This window comes from Carlito syrichta, unplaced genomic scaffold (genome assembly GCF_000164805.1).
Source record: "Carlito syrichta isolate Samal-C Ts95f unplaced genomic scaffold, Tarsius_syrichta-2.0.1 Scaffold126596, whole genome shotgun sequence".
Lineage (NCBI taxonomy): Eukaryota > Metazoa > Chordata > Mammalia > Primates > Tarsiidae > Carlito > Carlito syrichta.
This window is the reverse complement of record NW_007070692.1, coordinates 55,843-68,275: the sequence shown is the minus strand read 5'-3', so window position 1 is coordinate 68,275 and position 12,433 is coordinate 55,843. Positions and strand designations below refer to the sequence as shown.

At 40.7% G+C, this 12,433-nt stretch overlaps 1 protein-coding gene across 2 annotated transcripts in view; it reads left to right on the top strand.

Moving 5' to 3' along the window:
• The window catches only part of ATG2B (autophagy related 2B), a 75,283-nt gene that overhangs the window by 29,256 nt on the left and 33,594 nt on the right, over positions 1–12,433 (top strand). For both annotated transcript variants that reach the window (XM_021707886.1, XM_021707885.1), the window contains exons 16-24: positions 51–246; positions 543–685; positions 6,702–6,859; positions 7,397–7,569; positions 8,042–8,192; positions 9,460–9,659; positions 9,822–9,902; positions 11,272–11,378; positions 11,528–11,620. In XM_021707886.1, coding sequence (XP_021563561.1) covers positions 51–246; positions 543–685; positions 6,702–6,859; positions 7,397–7,569; positions 8,042–8,192; positions 9,460–9,659; positions 9,822–9,902; positions 11,272–11,378; positions 11,528–11,620 — 1,302 coding nt within the window. The remainder of the gene's footprint in view (positions 1–50; positions 247–542; positions 686–6,701; positions 6,860–7,396; positions 7,570–8,041; positions 8,193–9,459; positions 9,660–9,821; positions 9,903–11,271; positions 11,379–11,527; positions 11,621–12,433) is intronic.

Below are 12,433 nucleotides of genomic sequence, written 5' to 3'. Positions count from 1 at the left end.
TGCCATTTACGCTTATATCTCGATCTTTTAAAAATTGTCTTTGTTATCAGAATTGTACTAAAAATAAATCCCCCAGCCATGCATTCCATTTTGGCGAGAATAGCAGCTGAGGAAGAAGAGGAGAATGATGGTCACTATCAGGAAGAAGAGGAAGGAGGTGCTCATTCTCTGAAAGATGTGTGTGATCTCAGGAGACCAGCCCCATCTCCTTTTTCTTCTCGTAGAGTCATGTTTGAAAATGAGCAGGTAAGATAAAAGTGTGAGCAGGCAACAAAGGAATTCTATTATTTTTTGTATTTAACAATGCTCTTAATTTCTTATCTTTTAATGCTTTAAAGTGTACTGTTTTTGCTAGGTAGTAAACTCCAAGACTGAATAAGATCTGTTTTTTCTTGATGTATTTTTTCCCCAGTTAAATGTTACCTGCCTATTTATTTGCTCATATATACCAAGTCCATGGATAGGTTAAGAAGATGCTACTGCTGTTTTAAACATAAAATGGTTATTTGATGCCTTTTTTGCATTAAACTATTACGTTTTAGATGGTGATGCCAGGAGATCCTGTAGAAATGACAGAGTTTCAGGATAAAGCAATCAGCAACTCTCACTATGTGCTGGAACTTACGTTGCCAAATATTCATATAACACTACCTAATAAGAGCTTTTATGAGAAGCTGTATAATAGGTGAGTCTAAGCATATGTAGTTGAGTCTTTCAAGTGAAACTTTCTGTCTGACTGCCTCCCCTTTCTTTCCTTGCCTTAGTATCTCCTACCATTTCAGCACTCTGTATGGGGTTGATGGCGTCTGTGGAACTATTACCACTATGATGTACTGTTGTCATGGCAGAGTTTCCCAACCCGTGTGTCTGATGCCTGGGCGACTGGCGTGGGAGATATCTCTTCCCTCAGCCCCTGGGTTGGCTGGCTGCCCTCTGGCGGCCTATTGCAGGGCACTGATCGAACACTGTCTTTTCTACCTGTGCAGTGACAGGAAGAGTTAGGCAATACTGAGGGTAGACTCAGAATGCTAGAGTCATCTTTTCTGCAGAGCTCAGAAGGTATCTTGTTGGCATTCTGAACTCTACTGTGTCAACTTGTATACAGAAGTTTAAATTTGTTAGTTAAATGCCCCTCAATATATATATCAAGGAAATATGTTGAAATGAATGTAATTGTAGGTCCTAGACTCTGATGACTTGGGACAGTTTACCTAGCCGCCATAAGCCTGAGTTTCCTTAGCTGTAAAATGGAGGTGATTCTGGTGCCCGCCTCAAAGGATTGTTTGGAGGGTTAAATGATGTAACACTTGGAAAGTTCTGAGAACAGTGTCTGGCATATAGTTAGTACGTAAGAATTGTCTAGTGTAATTCCTACCTGGTGAAGGGATTTCTTCTATAGCATACCTGAAAGGTGGACATTTGGGTTTCTAGAAAAATAAATCTCAGCTGGGTATGGTGACTCATGCTTCTAATCTCAGCACTTTGGAAGGCCGAAGCGGGAGGATTGCTTGATCCCAGAAATTTGAGGTCAGCCTAGGCAGCATACTGATACTTTGTCTCTACAAAAAACGTTTAAAAATTAGCTGGGCATGGTGGCGTGTGCCTGTAGTCCCAGCTACTACTTGGGAGGCTGAGGCAGGAGAAATGACTGAACCCAGAGTTCAAGGCTGCGGTGAACCATGATTGTGCCACTGCATTCCAGCCTAGATGACAGAATGAGACCCTGACTCAAAAAAAAAAAGTCCTTAGTGTTTGTCACTACTAGCTTCCCACATGTCATCAAGTTATTCTAATTTCCATTAGTCATCATAAACACCAAACTCTCATTTCTGCTGTAGGCTTGCTTGGTATCAGATATCCCTGCTCCTTTATTCCTTAAGTGTTATCAAACTCTGGGTCTTCTCCCTGATTGCCATTGATTATTGGTCTTAGAATCAGAAAAATAAGTTCCAGGAAGGATTCTAGGGTCCACATCGGTTCAGCAGTCTTGAAAATGAGATTCAGACTGGGCATGGTGGCTCATGCCTGTAATCCCAGCACTTTGGGAGGCTGAGGTGAGAGGATTGCCTGAGTCCAAGGGTTTGAGACCAGCCTAGGCAACTTGGCAAGACTCGTCTCTACAATAAGTGAAAAAATTAGCTGACACTGTGGCATCTGCCTGTAGTTCCAGCTACTTGGAAGGCTGAGATGGAAGGATTACCTGAGCCCAGCAGGTTGAGGCTGTGGTGGCCGGGAGTGTGCCACTGTTCCAGCCTGGGTGGCAGAGTGAGACTCCAACTCAAAAAAGAAAATGATTTTCACCTGACGGTCCATTGGAGTATAGGAAGAAAACTCTAGCACTTCTGTTCAACTTAAAAAAAAAACTCCTTTTGAAATTGACATTTAAAAATATTTGTTTTATAATATACATTATAAATAGTGGCACATAACTCATACATTCACATTAGCGTTGTACGAATTGTTTATAATCTTTGGGGTCCATTAACATGTGATGTAAAGTTTGGGAACCTCAGATCTCCAGGCTCCTCCCCTTATGCTCTAGTTGAGGGATGTCTGCTAAGAGCTGAAGCACATGCAAGGTCCAGATTGAGGGAAATGAACAACTCCTTCAAGGCTGGCCCGGAGGTCAGAAGGGCACTTGGCCTGTGTCTTTCTCTCTCTCTCTATTGATTGAGCAGATTGCTTTCAGTTAAATCAGGACATCAAGAACAGTATTACAGACCTTAAACATTCAGTTTACACATGTGCATTTGTTTACCACTTCATTTTAGAATATGGGGCAAGGCCTTTTCTTTGAGTATGAGCCACTGATTGGAACCTTCTGTGTCTTTTATGCTATATATCCTTTTAGGTGACGTATCCTGAAGGTATTGTCTACAGTTTTTAGTTCTGTTTTCTTTAGAGTGAAAATTTTTTTTTCACAAGTGATCTGAGTGCGGAATCCTTACAGGTTTTTAAGATTTTTTTCCCCAACTCAGTTTGCATTAGTTAAATCTGTTAGCTCAGTTTTTGAATCAACTATACTTATAATAACAAATGCGGGCGGATTTGAGGCTAAATATAGTCGGTGTTTGGCGAATACAAGGGGGAACACCCCCAAAACCCTAATTTATTTATAAAAGATGGTGTCTTCTTAATGTTTAAACTTCAGTCACCTTCAAAGTACTCTCCCTTTGATGCAATACACCTGTTGAAGCACTTTTTCCACTGCTCAGAATAGCTTTTGAACTCGTTAGTTTTACTACCTGTTAGTGCTTCTGCCATCTTTGGTTTTGCCTCTTCCACATCAACAAAATGTTTCTCTTTTAGGGCTTTTTCCATCTGGGGAAACAAGAAAAGCCACTGGGGACAAGATTGGGTGACTAGAAAGAGTGGGCAATGGGGCTCGTGCCGTTTTTGGTCACAGACTGCTGAGCAATCAGTGCGGTGTGGGCAGATCTGCTGCCATGGTAAAAGAGCCAATCACATGTTTGCCACGTCTTGGGACTTTTCTTCAGTAAAATGTCTCTAACAACACCGCTGGCTGGTGTACGGATGCTGATGGGTTTCTAGAACACGTACCTAGCTGGGATGCCTGTGCTATAGGGGACCTGCCCTCCAAAAAGAGAGCTCCAGTCTTTCTGGGTGCCCCCTCACATAGAAAAAAGATAGCTGATAGGAGCAGACATTGTCAGCCGTGCTAGAGAGTCGTCTGCCACCACAGGTGGTGAGCATACGGGGAGCGTGAGCGGTGGCAGATGGGGGAATTGAGTTGCTGCCTGCGTAAGTCAGGGGATTGGAGCACCTGTTAGTCCGAGTGGTTGGTTAAATGGGTCGCTGAAGAGAGTGTCTGTTCTATCCTGTTCTGTCCACTCCTTGGTCTCTGAGGCTCCTAGAATTGCATAAGCAGTGAAGAGCTCCCTCACTGTGGATCTTGTGAATCGCACATCTCACTTCTTCAGGGTATGCAATCTTTGCCCCTTGTTTGGCTTTGAATTTTAAAATAAATATTATTTTTAAAATGCTTAAACATTCTTGGACTTAAAGATTTGCAAGTACGGTTCAAAGAACTTTCCACCCCTGCAACTGTCTGAAAGTGAGCCCCTTCAGTGTTAAGTCCTTGGATGTGTATTTCCCACAAACAAATAGATTCTACACAACTGTGATTCAGCTATTGGAATCAGAAAACTACACTGGATACATGCTACCAAATAATCCTCATACCCCATTCAAATTTTACTAAATGTCTCTTATTTTTCTGAGCCAGGAGTTATAACTAACTCTGCCTTTATTTTGTATAATTAAGATATTGGTTTATTCTTATAATGTCTTGGTCAACTGGAGGCTTTTAGAAAGATGGTTTCAGGTGCAGGAGATTTTTTTATGTCAAAGTTCTTTAAAATAGATTTGAAAAATAATTCTTAATAGTTTCATTAAATCAAATATATAGTGAGCATCTGTTATATTTCAGGCTCACAGACACAGAATCATGGTGATGTGTCCTTAAATATCTTAAGCATTGTTTTCTTTCTTGATGCTACAAACACCATCCAATGTTTTATTGTATTAATGGTGTCAAGACTCTGTTTAGATCAAAATAAATAAGGAACATAGTAAATTCATAAGAAACTTATATTTACAGGTCCTATACCATGAACTTCAGGTTTTATTTAAAGTAGGAGTTTCTTTAGCTGGGTATGATGGCACACACCTGTAGTCCCAGCTGCTTAGGAGGCTGATACAGGAGGGTCATCTGAGCCCAGGAGAGTTGGAGGGTGTAGTGAGCTATGGTTGCATCACTGTACTCCAGCCTAGGTGAGAGAGTGAGACCTTGCTGCTAAAAAAAGGAAAAAGAGCCAGGCTCGGTGGCTCAGCCTGTAATCCCGGCTTTGGGAAGCCGAGGTGAGTGGATTGCCTGAGCCTGTGGGTTCGAGACCTGCCTGGGCATCTTGGCGAGACCTCATCTCTACAATAAATAAAAAAAAACTAGCCGGGTGTGGTAGCACGCTCCTGTAGTTCCAGCTACTTGGAAGGCTGAGGTGGAAGGATCACCAGAGCCCAGCAGGGCGAGGCTGCGGTGGCCAGGAGCGGCCACTGTACTCCAGTCTGGGCGACAGAGTGAGACTCCAACTCAAAAAAAAAAAGGAAAAAGAAAAAAAAAAAAGCAACAGTTTCTCTTATGCTTGTAGGAAATAAAAAAAGAACATTTCCTGGGAAAATTTGTCATTATACTGTCATTATTTATATACAGTTTAGACCAAGATCTGGATTGATACTCTTGTTTCTTTGTCCTATAATATGCCCAAGAAACAGCCATTTTTTTAAATCACTGTATTTTGGGATGTGTCAATGTGTCTTAGCTGTGACATCTTTCTATCTTATACCCTTGGTGTTCTTGACATAGTGATGCTTCCAAAGAGAGACCTTTTAGGTGGGGATTATAACTACTGAGAATCACAGTACTCAGTCCTGGCTTATACTTCCTAGGGCTTCGGAAGCTCAGGAATTGGCCTGCCAGTGGCTTCTCACAGGAAGGGACAGAGCTGTCTCAGTGCGTGGCACCTTGCTGGTATTCACACTGGGCTTTACAGTACTCTGAGCTTTGGCAGTCCTCCCAGTGAGTCATCACTGTCCTTTCTTCATCACACCTGTCAGTGCCTGCTGTGTGACAGCCACTGTGCTAGACACACGTAGAGATGAGCAGACGCGAGTCCGCTCTCGGGGCTTGCCGTCGAGGACTGGGAAACAAGGAAATGCAGCCAAGGGTCGAGGTGCGGCGACTGGGTTTGTGTGCGTGGAAGGTGTGCTGGGGGCCCAGATCACACCAAAGGCTTCCCGGAGCGCGTTGTGAAGTTCGAGGTTTCTTGATAGCTTGGAGGGTGGGTGAGAGGCGGGAGCTAGGACAGAAGGGCGTCTGAGCAGTGGCAAGTCTTTCTTTGAGACACATGGTCAGCAGTGTCAGCTGGGCTAGTCTGGCTGTCCTTAGGGCTTCTCTCTCTTCGTTCCTGCTCCAGTGCACTCTTCGTCTCAAGGGTCTTCCCGGTGAAGCTGCGCTTTCTGTCGGTGAGAGGAAAGGCGGTGTCTCTAGGGGAAGAGCTGAGTTGATCCTCCAGGCAAATGCTTGCCTAAAACAAAACCCAAGTTAGGAATTGGACATAACCCACATAATCTGGAGCCTCGCCCACTTCTTCCACTGATGAGCTGTGCGACCTTGGGAAGGACACTGGCCTTTATGAGACAGTTTCTTCAAGTGTAAGGGGAAAGTAATGATTCTCTCCTGGACGCCCCACAGGACTGATGGGAGGTCAAATTAGATGCTGCAGGGCCATCTGTCGTGTACAGACTGCTCACTCGTACAGGTGGGCTGTCTTCCTTTTGTTCTTTGTGGGTTTTTGCTTGAACTGGTTTCCGTCTCCAAAGTGTACTTAGAAGTCCAGCGTGAATTTGTAATTTGATGCATGTAACACAGGTGGAGCTAGGCAAGTATCCAATTAGGTGTCCACTTATGCAGATTGCTTTCTGCCTGCTCCGCATTATAGCCATGGCAGTTCTTTTTTTGTTGGCAGAACACAGTTCCTCCTTTAAAACTCTTTTGTAGAACGTAATTTCCATTTCATCATTTAAAAAGGTATTGCTTGGGTGATCGCTTAAAAGGATGTCTGTTAGTCTGCCTCCCCTTGAACTGGGAGTTATGTGCTTGTTTTCAACTTTTGTCTTTCTAGGATCTTTAATGACTTGCTGCTGTGGGAGCCAACAGCCCCTTCTCCAGTGGAGACACTGGAAAATATTTCCTATGGTATTGGGCTTTCAGTAGCCAGTCAACTGATTAATACCTTCAACAAAGAGAGTTTTAGTCCATTTAAATCTACAGTTCACTATGGTAATATATTTTTAATTCTGAATTACAATGTCTAATTTGTCAGTCAACAAAGTAGTTACTTTTTCAGTTGTGGATTTTAAAATATTTCTTTGGCTAGGTGTGGTGGCTCACACCTGTAATCTCAGTGCTGAGGTGGGAGGATCACTTGAGGTCAGGAGTTGGAGATCAGCCTGGGTGACATGAGAAGACCCTGTCTCTACAAAAAAATTTTTAAAAAATGTTTCTTTGGCTGCTTTTCATTGTAACTGTATTTTATAGTTTCTTTTAGTAATTCATGAGGGTATTTCCACATTTCTATCAGTATATTGAGAATAACATTACCATTTAAACATGTTATCTTTAGAGTGATAGTGTGCATGTTGTTTGAAGTTCAGGGCTAAAGAGAAAACCACAGAAGGCATGTTTCTGTGTCACAACATGTTCCTTGTGAAAGTAAGCAGGTTATAAATATGAAATATTTTTGAGATAATTGTTAAGTTGCTGTTTTATTTTAAAGAGCTGTCAGAACCATATAATCTTACTGTTTATTTCTCATAGATGAGGAAAGTGGATCTGAGGAGGAGACTTTGCAGTGTTTTTCCACTGTTGATCCCAACCGTCGTTCCCGTAGGAAGAAAAAACTAGACTCTCCGAACAAGAATTCACAGAGTTTTCTCTCGGTTCTTCTGAATATTAATCATGGATTAATGGCAGTGTTCACAGATGTAAGGGTAAGGTTCACCAATCCAAAGTGTTTTCTTCAAACGTGTCTTATTTTAAACACATCTACTCGGATGCACATCCAGTGGTTGAAGCAGCTTGAGGTTGTTGTGTGTCTGGTAAAAGCCAGTGTTTCTGACATGCCGTGGTGACAGCCACTTCGGGGAGTTAGCTTTCATTGCAGAGCAGACTTTGTGTGGCTCTCCCTTGGGAAAACAGGTGCTGATTCTGCTCTTGAGGGTGATAACTGGTGGCTGTTATAAAGGAGGATGGAGTAGAGGGACTCATTTGGCAGAAGGGGTCCCATGTACGCTTCGGGTACTTGATTTTAGTGCTCCTGTATTGAATGGTTCAAGAATTAGACTGCTTTGCTGTGATGGAGGAGACGTCCCTAAGCTGAATGAAGGAGGAGCATCCCAAATCACATTCTTACTTTTCTGCATCTAAATAATGACTTTTGTGTTTTTCTGATCTTTTTATTAGCAGGATAATGGAGATCTGTTGGAAAACAAGCATGGCGAATTCTGGTTAGAGTTCAGTAATGGGTCATTGTTTTGCGTGACAAAATATGAAGGTTTTGATGACAAGCACTACATCTGCCTTCATTCTAGCAGCTTCAGTCTGTACCACAAAGGTACGGCAGATGTGTGTTTTGGTCGCTTCTGTTTAGACATATTTAAATACCCTTAATAAAGAACTCTGTTGAGAACAGAACTTTGACATTAGAAATTACTTTCTGGAAGAAGTTCTGATTCTGTTGTCAAAGTGATACTTATAAATTAGAAGTCAGCTCTATGTTCTTTTTTGCAATCGCTTTGTTGTTCACATGCCGTACAGTTCACTCATTTAATGTGTGCCTTTCAATGGTTTCAGTATTTCACAGTTATGCAACCATCACCAAAGTCAGTTTTAAAAGTTTCGTCACCCCAAGAAGAAACTTCTTACACTGTAGCTGTACTGCAACCCTCCCACCCCCCAGCCCCAATCTACCGCTCATCTGCTCTGTTTCTATGGGTTTGCATATTCTAGAAGTTTCATATACATGAATCATATAATATGGTCTTTTGTGACTGGCTTCTTTTATTCAACCTGATTTCAGGGCTCAGCCAAGTTGCATCAGTACTCCATTGGTTTCTGTTGCTGACAAATATTCCATGGTGTAGATCTATCATATGTGTCTCTTCACCAAGGGATGGACCTTTTATGTTCTTGATTCTCCCTTAAGGAATATTTCCTTTTGGCTTCTGATACAGAACTTGCCTTTTTAAAAATATTTATTTATTTATTTTTTTGGATTTGGAGTCTCACTCTGTTACCCAGGCTGGAGTACAGTGGCACGCTCACAGCCACCACAGCCTTGACTTGCTGGGCTCAGGCGATCTTTCCGCCTCAGCCTTCCAAGTTGCTGGAACTACAGGTGCACGCCACCACTCCCAGCTAATTTTTTAAAAAATTTATTGTACAGATGAGGTCTTGCCAAGTTGCCTAGACTGGTCTCGAGCCCGTGGGCTCAGGTAATCCTCTCATCTCAGCCTCCCAAAGTGCTGGGGTTAAAGGCATGAGCCACCGTGCCTGGTCAGAACTTGCCATTTTTTTTTTTTAAAGCAGTTGCCTGAGTTACCTTGTGAATGGATATGAGGTGCTTGCCTGTTCTTAATGTTTATGAGTTTTTCCTAGCATTTCAGGATCTTAGTTTTTGTTTTTTTGTAGGTTGTACACTGTCAGTCATACTAGCATTAGCAAAGAAGAGTGGTTTATTAATGCCAAGTTGGTTTTTATCATCATACCTTTTTATGTTATATTCAGTGGAAGAACATGGGTTTTTGTTTTAAGTTATAGAAGTTTACAAACTAATTTCGAGTAATCATTTTGTTAATGTCTTCCCCTCAATGTGGATCTAGGCGTAGTAGATGGAGTAGTTCTTCCTACCGAAATGCGCCTGCCCAGTTCAACACGCCCACACTGGTTGGAACCCACCATTTATTCCTCTGAAGAAGATGGCCTCAGTCGAACTTCATCAGATGGAGTTGGAGGAGACAGTTTGAATATGCTTTCTGTTGCAGTTAAAATATTGTCTGATAAGTCAGAGTCCAATACAAAGGTTTGTGTTTTATATTTCTATACCATTAAGTACTTACTGTTGATTTGATCACTAGCAAAAAAAATTGCATGTAAGGTCACATACATTTTCTTGGAAACACTTTTTGACTTATAGGATTACACAGGTGGTAAATGGAGTTCTTTGTGTTGTTGTTCTGTATAGGAATTTCTCATTGCCGTAGGACTGAAAGGAGCCACTCTCCAGCATAGAATGCTTCCTTCTGGGCTTAGCTGGCACGAGCAGGTAAGAGGGCTGTTATGTATTAAAATTTGTATTGACATGTAGTACGCACACTGAAAAGTTCACACGTCATAAACGTTCAGTTCAGTGAATTATGAAGTAAACACTACTTTGTCGCCATCTTTTAGCTTAGGGAACAGTATTATTTATTACCACAGACTGTAATTGATTTCAGCTTCCAAGTTTGGTCCTCAAAGCCTCTCAGAGACAGAGTTGTCTTGAATGTCATCAAAGGAAGGAAGGGGACTCTGTGTCCCAGGACCCAGAGAGTGCCTAGCATACAGGAGCAGTGAATAATGTGCTCAGTTGCTTGTGTAACCAGATGTTCTGTAAGTGCCATATTTGCATATTAACCACTAGGTCGATAATGTGATACTTTTTTAAAGCATGTTATCAGGCTTTCTGTAATTTTCAGTTGAATAACTCTTCATGGTAATAAAACACGGTTATCTTTCACGGGAGACTCTGAGTAAGAAGTTAGCTTTTCTTTTTGTGAGCCTGAAAACTAGTGCGCTCTGATTCTTTCTCGTGTTCCTTGGAAAGAGGAGCTTCTTAGTTGGGTTGGGAAAATAAATTATTTTAAAACAAACGTATTCAGTATGCTTTTCTCTGGAAAGCTTCTAAGAAACTTGAGGCTATCTGTCTAAATATCTTGTAGTAGAGAAGTGGTTAGCATGAATACTAACTGGCTGTAAGGGAGAGATTTAGCATAACCTCCTTGTTAGCTCAGATTACAAATAAGAGAATAGATGTTGGTGAGAGGGACTGGTTTTTAGACTGAACTAGGTATAAATTAAGGAAAAGAACTCCCTGCAACGATGCATTAGATAGAAAACCAGATTTTCCTCCCATAATGGGCTACATAGGAAACTGGATTGATGGTTTGAAGCAGTTTCCAGCAAAATTTATTTTTCTAAGAATTATTCCACGCAAAATATTCTTGAAAATTATATTGTGCATACTTTGTTATTAATTTCATAAGGTATGGTTGTCTAAGGTTTCCATAGCATTGCAGTTGTCGGATGGGTCTTTTCATTTCGAATCTAATTTTACAAGTACTTAAAAAATTATCTTATATTGTATATGTTTAAGGTGAATAGCACAATGTTTTGGTATACCTATACATAGAGAAATGATTACTACAGTTAAATGGACATATCTATCACCTTCCATAATTACCCTTTTTTCTGACACAAGTACTTGTTGCAGCAAATTCCTTCAAAATGATGATAGTTTTTCATGTAGCATTATGATTTTCCAATTAAATGATTGCTTTTTCTGTGAGACATTCTGTTTTATATTGGTATTAAGTATATTATAGCGATTCTTTTTTTCTTCTAAAGCAGGGCATTTTCTGTTTTTGTGGTTATAGATTTTGTACTTCTTGAATATTGCTGATGAACCAGTTTTGGGATATAATCCTCCAACTTCATTTACAACTTTTCATGTTCATCTTTGGAACTGTGCACTTGATTATAGGTAGGTGCAAAAATGGAACACAGTAAAGTGTTATTAAAATATGTATTAGGTTTTGAAAAAATACATAATCCAGTAGAGTTAAGGTTCAAAATTTTTGAAGAGCATTTCTGGTGCTGTGTCAGTGATGTGCTGTTTCTTTTTGGTCTTAGGCCCCTTTATTTGCCCATCCGATCTCTTCTTACTGTTGAAACCTTCAGCATTTCTAGCAGTGCTGCATTGGATAAATCTTCTTCAACTCTCAGGTACTGTATACTAAATGTAGCTGTTCAAAACACGATAGCCATTTTATTAAAGTTTCAACCTTTCGTTAAAATGAACTTTCTTTTACTAATAGTCATATTCTTTTATCCAAGTTACTCAGTTTTTTTTTTCCTCAGGTGGCTTGGTTCATTTACCTTTTTATTATTGCTTTTCATGTTTAGGGGAGAAATTAATTCTTGAGATTCTTAATTGACTTTTTAAAACATATGGTAAACTTCTCATAATACCAGATATTTTTTACTTTGTTTTTAAATATTTATTTACTTATTTATAGAGAGAGTCTTACTCTGTTGCCCAGCCTGGAATGCAGTGGCGTGATTATTACCTGCCGTAATATCAAATTTTGGGGCTCAAGTGATCCTGCAGCCTCAGCCTCTCAAGCAGCTAGGGCTACAGGCATGCACCACCACACCTGGCTAACTGTTAAAAGTTTTTCAGTTTCGTAAAGACTAGGTCTTTCTGTGCTGCGCAGTCTGGTCCCCAACTCCTGGCCTCACACCATCCTCCTACCTTGGCCTCCCACAGTGCTGGGATTACAGGCATAAACCACCATGCCCAGCCCACTTTATCTGTGTAATTTAAGCCTTGTGAATTTGGACATTAAAAACTGCTAAAAAGCTACGATTAATTTGAGCAAATAATTTAATCTAATTGCTTGTACCATTTAAACATTCCAAGCACCCAAAACAGTGACTTAAAAAAATGTTTGATGACAGTTAAAAATTAGTAACTGCATATAATTTTGGTGATGTTCATACCAGGAAGAATGATTTAACTAAGTATATAGTGATCAT